At 41.1% G+C, this 8,166-nt stretch overlaps 1 protein-coding gene across 1 annotated transcript; it reads left to right on the forward strand.

The window, feature by feature from the left end:
* Positions 1-316: 316 nt before the first annotated feature.
* Positions 317-7,553, forward strand: psat1 (phosphoserine aminotransferase 1). Its single transcript, XM_030358038.1, has 9 exons — positions 317-707; positions 1,434-1,494; positions 1,810-1,879; positions 3,227-3,432; positions 4,728-4,900; positions 5,363-5,532; positions 6,070-6,198; positions 6,630-6,767; positions 7,169-7,553. The coding sequence occupies exons 1-9, from the start codon at positions 651-653 to the stop codon at positions 7,269-7,271; spliced, it is 1,107 nt and encodes a 368-aa protein (XP_030213898.1). The 5' UTR covers positions 317-650; the 3' UTR covers positions 7,272-7,553.
* The last annotated feature ends 613 nt before the right edge of the window (positions 7,554-8,166 follow it).

Below are 8,166 nucleotides of genomic sequence, written 5' to 3' on the forward strand. Positions count from 1 at the left end.
TTGTTTGTAAGACTATTTGTAGTATTGGATATGAAGTAAAAAACAGAATGCCAATGTGTATATATATATATATATATATATATATATATATATATATATATATATATATATACACACACACACACATACATATTAAATATGTATAAACTTAATAGCTGGGATATCTTGAACAGCGTTAGGGTTGGCATAATAATCATTGCAAAATAAGATGCACCATCATGACTAATAACATACGGTATTCATGATATGGATCCATTTATGGTAACGTTTATGTTTGTGAACAATACAAGCCAAAAGCGAAAACAATTTCTCAACTCAATTTATACAACAATTATGGCCATCCAAAAAATCCGGGCATCCTTTTAATTGATAGCGTGAAGGGGGCGATCTGCCACGTGACATGTTTTGTGGCGTAACAGGGCGCCACTACTTTCCCCCAATCAGCTGAAACGTTCCCTTGACATGTGACCAATTGTATTGTCCTCTTTGATTTTTCTCTCAAGACGAGCATCGACTCCATCCCTTTTGCACGCTATCCATTGCGCAAGTGGAACTGTATAGCCATTACAAATACTCCAGGGAAACCAAGGAATAAACGAAACCCTTCATCAAATCTAACGAAATCCACATCTGAAAGACATATTCCGACAATGGAGCAGAAAACAATAATCAACTTTGGTGCTGGACCTGCAAAACTTCCACAATCCGTAAGCAAGTTAATGTTGGCTGGGATGTAGCGATACATTTACTGTAAAATATATAATATTCGGTGCTGTTGCTCTATGGCAAGTGGTTATTCAACGACGAATCATAATACTGAATGCATTGTCTACGTCTATTGTAATAGCTAAGCGATACATAATGGCCAATGCGACGTTGAACTATTAAACTACAGTTTAATCTGTGGCGACATTCAAATCCTGCTGTGGGTGATGAAAGTGGCGTCCCTCGTACTGCGCTTAACGTCTCAACTCAGAGGCACTTGGATAGATTTACCCTACGTTGAAAGTTGGACCTGACTAGATAACATTTTGCAGACTGACTGTCTGCCACCAACACAAACTCGGGTTGCATCAGCCTCATTCATTCATCTGCAATAGGTGTAGCACCAGTTGCGACTTGCGTCCTTTAGGTGGCAGCAAAACGCAAAATCAAATATCGTGATGCCACATCATGAGAGTTTTGCACAAACTGAAAACCTTGCCTTAAGTGTATATCTAAATTGTAAAATTTTTACCAGAAATTTACCTTTTTTTTATATGAAACTCTGACACAGATGGTTATTGTCTGATAGATGCAGAAACATCAGGTTCAGACAGTAGTTGGATAAGATGGATGTTTAACTCTCGAGAGAAGGGTTGACCAACCGTTCTGCTGTTATCTTTTTTAAACGTCAATTGTATTGGTAAATCTTGTTTTGCTGTTGATTGCAGGTATTGTGTCAAGCCCAGAAGGAGCTTGTCAACTACGGTGGCCTGGGAATTAGTGTTCTTGGTGAGTATTATCTATATTGAATAGACGATTTGTTAATGATATCATGTATTCTGTAATCTATTATATATTTTCTAATTAATTTAGGACTAGTAATGATGGAATATCCTAAAATCAATATGCAAATGACTATATATAAAAACAATATTATAACTTTAAAATAACCTGTAATATATACATCAGAGATATTGTTGAGGTTGAAATCATTATCTTGCGACCAAATCTATTCAATCTGTAATAAGTCTGAGGTATATCCTTCTGTGGCTGCCATCATTTAAAGCAAGATTTTTAATTTAATTTAATTTCTCCGACAAACAGAGATGAGTCACAGATCTGCAGACTTCAGCAAGATCCTGAGCAAGACTGAGTCTCTTCTCCGAGAGCTGCTGTGAGTAGAACCAGCTGCTGTGGATCCTAGCTACAATGCCATTCCTGTACCCCACCTCTCCAAGGAGAAGTATTGGAGAAAGTTCTGAAGAACTGCATTTGGACAACATGCAGACACATGTGTAATCAGTGCTGTAGAATAAAGCCTTAAAAAAAAGTAATAGGGCTGTCTTGTTGCTCCGGTCTCGAAGTTGAATTCCTTCGCCTTCCTGTCATCTCCAAAAACGACCCGCTGTTTGGAAACATTGGTAAATCCACAGTTATAGCACAACAACGTTGACTTCTGTAGTGCGTTGAAAAAGTCTGAAAACTCCCAAGATAAAATGTCCATCTTCAGTTAGCTAGGCAGACATAACTATCACTAGAAACATTGCTATAGGTTTTACTGGGAATGTGGTCAATTGCAAAATGACGTGCAACTAGACTTGCCTTTTAACTTTGAGCAAGCAGATTTTTTTAGCGTTAGCATTTTTTTTTTGGTTGTTGAATACACAGCTCTCATCCAATGGCAGCCCTAACTGTGTGTTCACACCAAACGCGAATTTATTTGCCCGTTCGCGTTGTCGCCGAAGTTTTGTCGCGCCACACATCATAATTTGTCGCTGTGCAAATTTGTCGAATTGGTCGTGCCACAACAAGGTAACCACCATTGCATGTCTTTACCTTTTGTGGAAGAAGGAGAGACGTCGGAGGACCCGACGCAGTATATTCATAATATTGTAATGACCACGGAAGAGGCAGTGAATGAAGTATTGAATAGACAGAGATTTATTAGATAGGCCTACCTAATAAACCGTTGGAACACACAAGACCGGAAACGTAGCAACGCCGGTAAACAAACCCCGAGAAGCCCAATCCCTATGAGAGCTCCCCGCGCTACGGCCATCCGGAGGCGCACAGAGCTTTTGGCCGTGATATTATGCATACAAATATTATATTATATACTATTATATTATGTATAGAGCTCCGGGAGTCGCAAACGGCAACATTCACTTTCTCCTCCATGCTGCAGTTCACCCCGGACTGCACTGCACTGAGTTTGACGGTTGAACGCTGATTGGCTGTTATGTTACACATGTGACTCAGTGGCCACGCTGTTGAACGCTGATTGGCTGTCATCACGCGAAATTCGCGTCAAAGTTCAAATAGTTGAACAAATTCTCGTGAACGCGCTCGCCTGTGCACGGCAAAAGTGTGGCGCGACAAATCAAAACTTGTCGCCCGTTTTCTCTCGTGAAAAATTCGCCCGAAAGGCGTCTATACCTTCACTTTGTATGGGATCCTGTCTCCCCGTCGCGTTTGGTGTAAACAAACAGTAACAGCATTTTTTTCCCTTCTGTCTCTGCAGGAATATCCCAGACAATTACAAGGTGATGTTTCTACAAGGAGGCGGGTCTGGACAATTCAGTGCCGTTCCCCTCAATCTGATTGGTTTAAAGGAGGACAAGTGTGCTGACTACATCGTGACCGGCACCTGGTCTGAAAAGGCGGCAAAAGAGGCAGAGAAATATGGAAAAGTCAATGTTGTGCACCCGAAGCTTGACAGCTACACCAGTAAGTGTCAACATGCAGTATGTGTAGCATGTATGTGAAGACACGCCTGTATGTTTGCCAATTGATAACAGTTAAAACCAGGGGGAGATTGAAGTTCTCCCAATCTTTGTGTTCAATCAAACAGGCTGTGACACATGGATGACTGCCTGTGAATTGGGGGAGTAGTGAAAGTAGGTCGACAATAGAGACACAAGCCTGTTGGTCCCCAGTGGTCCTGATAAACTAATGAGGCTCATGAAGGGGGAAAAAAGACAAAGTGCCACCTGCTGGCTTCTGATAGACCTCCTGCTTCGAGTCGAACAACATTGCTGTTGTCAGGGGAAATCTCAAGCAGGTGACGTGATTATAATGGATGGTTGAACCTTACCGGTATCGTGTACACTTATTCACTGCCCCCATCGCTTTTGCACAAAATAAGTGGAAATGAAATTGTTTTTTACATGCGTGAGGCTTGAGTGCAGGTTAAAATGTAACGTGCACATTTGCACAAATACATTTTAATATATTCTACTATAGTGGTGTGAACATACTCTTATGTCAGCCACTTCATGTCAATGAACAGTAACACAGTTTTAACACAGTTTTTGTCGTTATTATTATATATAATTAAAAACTGAATTGCTCATGTGTTCAACAATATAGAACTACTGGTATGTGGAGATTTTTTAGACATCAATGCAGGTTAAGAACCTGTCTGTTGTGTTGAAGTCTGTTGTTTGAAGTCAAATTATTGAACCTAAGTTAGTACATATCTTGTACATTAGACTTTTCAATAAGGTAACATTAATAACCATTAGTTAATGCAGTTATAAGCAAAATATATATATATATATATATATATATATATATATATATATATATATATATATATATATATATATATATATATATATATATATATATAATGGCATAGGGGTTAGTGGGTTAGCATTAACACCAACCCTTTTAAATAATATATATGACCTATTACAAACTGGTTTCAAATGAATAAACAAAGAAGGGCTTCTGTAAAACCCTTACGTTTAGTATTATTTAACACTTCTTCAGCACCATGATAATAATCTCCCGGATCTCATCGAATTACCCCAAAACTGTCCCAAAAACCAGTTGCTTAGTTGCTACCCCACATTCCAAACCATTCTCTAAATCTCTTTACCGCTTCAACATTGAAGAGCGATGTCCCGCAGAGGAATGGAATGAGGAAGAACGTCTTCAGCACGGCCTCAATAAAGATAACAAGCCCCGTCTAGTTGTAACCGCTGCCTGGCGTCCGCCTCTCGCTTTGCGTTCTCCAGAGATCCCCGAGCCCTGCACCTGGAACCTGAACCCGGCAGCCTCCTACGTCTACTACTGCTCCAACGAGACGGTCCACGGCGTGGAGTACAACTTTGTCCCCGAGACCAACGGCGTGGTCCTCGTCAGCGACATGTCCTCCAACTTCCTGTCCCGGCCAGTGGACGTGTCCAAGGTAGAAAAGGACTGTATAAAAGGTCAAGGTCAAACGAGCTAAATGGGCCTGTTAGAAACCTTACAGATAGCTTTTTTTGGTTATCTGGTTAATTATAACTATTTATTATGTAGTTGTTATTAGTAAAATGAAATATGCAGTCCAAATTCCCCACATGAAGGAACATAAAGCCTTCCCTGGCTCATTCCCTGGCTAAATGCCACTTAGGCCCAATCCCATTTTTCCCCCTTACCCCTCCCCCCTTCCCCTTACTCCTTCAAAACAAGGGGGAGGGGGAAGGGGTCAGGGGTAGAAATGGAATTGGGCCTTAGGCACAATCCAATTTCTACCCCTTACCCTTACCCCTTACCCCTTCCCCTTACCCCTTACCCCTTACCCCTTCAAAACAAGGGGAAGGGGTAAGGGCTAGAAATGGGATTGGGCCTTAATGTTTGAAACTGTCTTTCCCTTTTTGTTATGAAGTACGGCCTGATCTTTGCCGGGGCCCAGAAGAATGTGGGCTGCGCCGGCGTGACCGTGGTCATCGTGAGAGAGGACCTGATAGGGCACACGTTGAATGAGTGTCCTGTGGTCTTCGACTACAAGGTCCAGGCGAGCAACAATTCTCTCTACAACACACCACCAGTCTTCAGGTAACACAAATACGTTGTGTATATCTTCCCCAGTAAGTTTTTTTTATATTTTTGATTTCTTTTCTTTTTTTGGATATCCCTGCTGTTGGGGAAACCCAACAGCAAAAAATGTACGCTGCAAAATTCAATTTTTACTTAAATTCTTCCTCTTTCGTTCAAACATGTGTTTGCTGCAGCTCATTATTCCTTGGGAAGTATGGGGGAGAAATTGTATAGGCAAAGCAGAAAGCGCCTCTTGGCCAAGAGCCATTTGGTGTCATGTGTGTCAGCATGGACTCCATTTTGGTACTCAGTCCCCTGATTACATTAGGGAGAGAGTTTGGGCGTAAAGCCCACAATTGCTTACTAAACTAACTATTAAAAATCTTTCTCTTGCATGTTTATGTTGATCTTGCAACTTCTAGAATTGTATTACTTATTGTGTGTGTGTGTGTGTGTGTGTGTGTGTGTGTGTGTGTGTGTGTGTGTGTGTGTGTGTGTGTGTGTGTGTGTGTGTGTGTGTGTGTGTGTGTGTGTGTGTGTGTGTGTGTGTGTTAGCATCTACATCATGGGCCTTGTGCTGGAGTGGATCCATAACAACGGTGGCACGGCTGCTATGGAGACGCTCAACAAGCAGAAGTCCTCCATGATATACGACATCATTAGCTCCTCCAGCGGGTTCTACGTGTGAGTTGCTCTACACTTTCGCAGTGCAGCCTAAAAACGACTAATGCTAGTCGTTTTTAGTTATCATTTAGTTATTTTGACAGGATGGTGCATTGGTTAGTGTTTTAGGGGGACTCCCACATTAAAGATTAAGGATTTGAATTCCCTGGTTTGAAGTCTACCTGTAGGCATTGATCAACAGGCCTGCTTGGTAATTTGATGACGTGTCACAACAGAAACAAAACACGAATCAACATGGAAATAGAACTATTAATGAACACCACACAGGTATGAAACAACATAGAACTAGTAATGAACAGCACCCAGGTATGAAACAACGTTGACATAGAACTAGTACTGAACAGCACACAGGTCATTTTAGACGTTGGTTCTAGCGTGGGCTCTGTTTAGTCCCCTAAATCCACCCTTTGGCCGCTGGGTTCCCTGTGTAGGTGTCCCGTGGACGAGGCGTGCCGGAGCCGCATGAACGTGCCGTTCCGCGTGGGCAAGAAGGAGGGCGACGAGGCCCTGGAGAAGAAGTTTCTGGAAGGGGCGTCCCAGCGCGGAATGATAGGCCTGAAAGGACACAGGTGAGACAGGCGAGGGGATACCGTGGACGTTTCCTCAGGTCACAATTATATTGAGCCTGAAGAGTCACGGCCTACTGGCTCTATGGAATACACTTCCACGTTGTGTTTTTTTCTATTAAGTTTATTGGGATTAGATTGGCTTTATATACATGGGTTACATAAGTGTTGCGGTTGCGCCAGGTTCAATTCCGACTTGTATTCCTATGCTACATGTCATCCGCTCTCTTTTCCAACCTGCTTTTCTGTACCTCTTAGTGAAAATTAGTTAAAACCTTCTATTGATTATTATGGTAGCTTTTCCCAGCCGAATTAATCAATTGAGAGAATTAAAAATTGCTCCCAAAGATTTATTGTTCCGTTAGAACCGAGGCGTTAGTGACGCTGTCTGTCTCCCCCTGCAGGTCGGTTGGGGGAATGCGTGCGTCTTTGTACAACGCGGTCACGGTGGAAGACGCTGAAGCTCTCGCCACTTACATGAAGGATTTCTTGAAAGAGCACCAATAAGAAGTTAAACCTGACGATTAGTCTATTCCACATAAACAATAACCATGAGCAAGATGCCTAGTTTGGGACCAACATACAGTCAATCCAATCTAACTTTAGCCCTACTTAATAAGCTTCAACCACTAGCGTGTTCGAAATGTAATATTTTTAATACTACTGTGCTTGTATGTACATAGATTATTCTTTATACATGTTTGGCTTGTTTACATACTAATAATTGTATTAGGTAAAATGTATCTTGCATTATGCCCTAAATGACCATTAAAATGTCCTGATTACTAATCCTTTGGTTTATTTTGACTAGTCAATTCCCATCCTTGGAAGTAATGGATAATCTGTGCAGCATACTTAGTTTAATTTGAATGTGTTAAAGCTTAAAACATAGCTATCATAGGTAGCCTTGGCTTATAAAAAACAATTGCCTTTTTTCAAAACAATTCACTCCTTTTTCGAGATTTTACATTGTCAGTTGGTATTCAACACGGCATGACAGATATACGTTTGGAAAAGTAGAATAAAAAAGAAAAACCTGTGCAAAGTATAAATATAAGTATAGTCATGACTTTGTCGTCGTCAATGTACCCTCAAGCGTCTTACCGAGTCTGTCCACGAGGTGGAGCCATTTATCAAGATAACTTGATAAGACGGACGTCGTTGATTATTTTATGTTCTTTTAATACCACTTGTGAGTAAATACACTCAGAAGTGGATCATGGCAAAACCAATTTATACTTGGCTCTGCGTCACTGGAATACGCAGGAGGGCTGATATGTCAACATGACAAATTGAACATATTTGCAAAGTAAATATTTGCTTGTGAATATTAAACCCAAATATTCCCCCAGCAATCGAATTCCCTAAAGCCAAAGAAATAGCTCAATATTTTATTATTGTT

This window comes from Gadus morhua, chromosome 6 (assembly GCF_902167405.1).
Source record: "Gadus morhua chromosome 6, gadMor3.0, whole genome shotgun sequence".
Taxonomy (NCBI): domain Eukaryota; kingdom Metazoa; phylum Chordata; class Actinopteri; order Gadiformes; family Gadidae; genus Gadus; species Gadus morhua.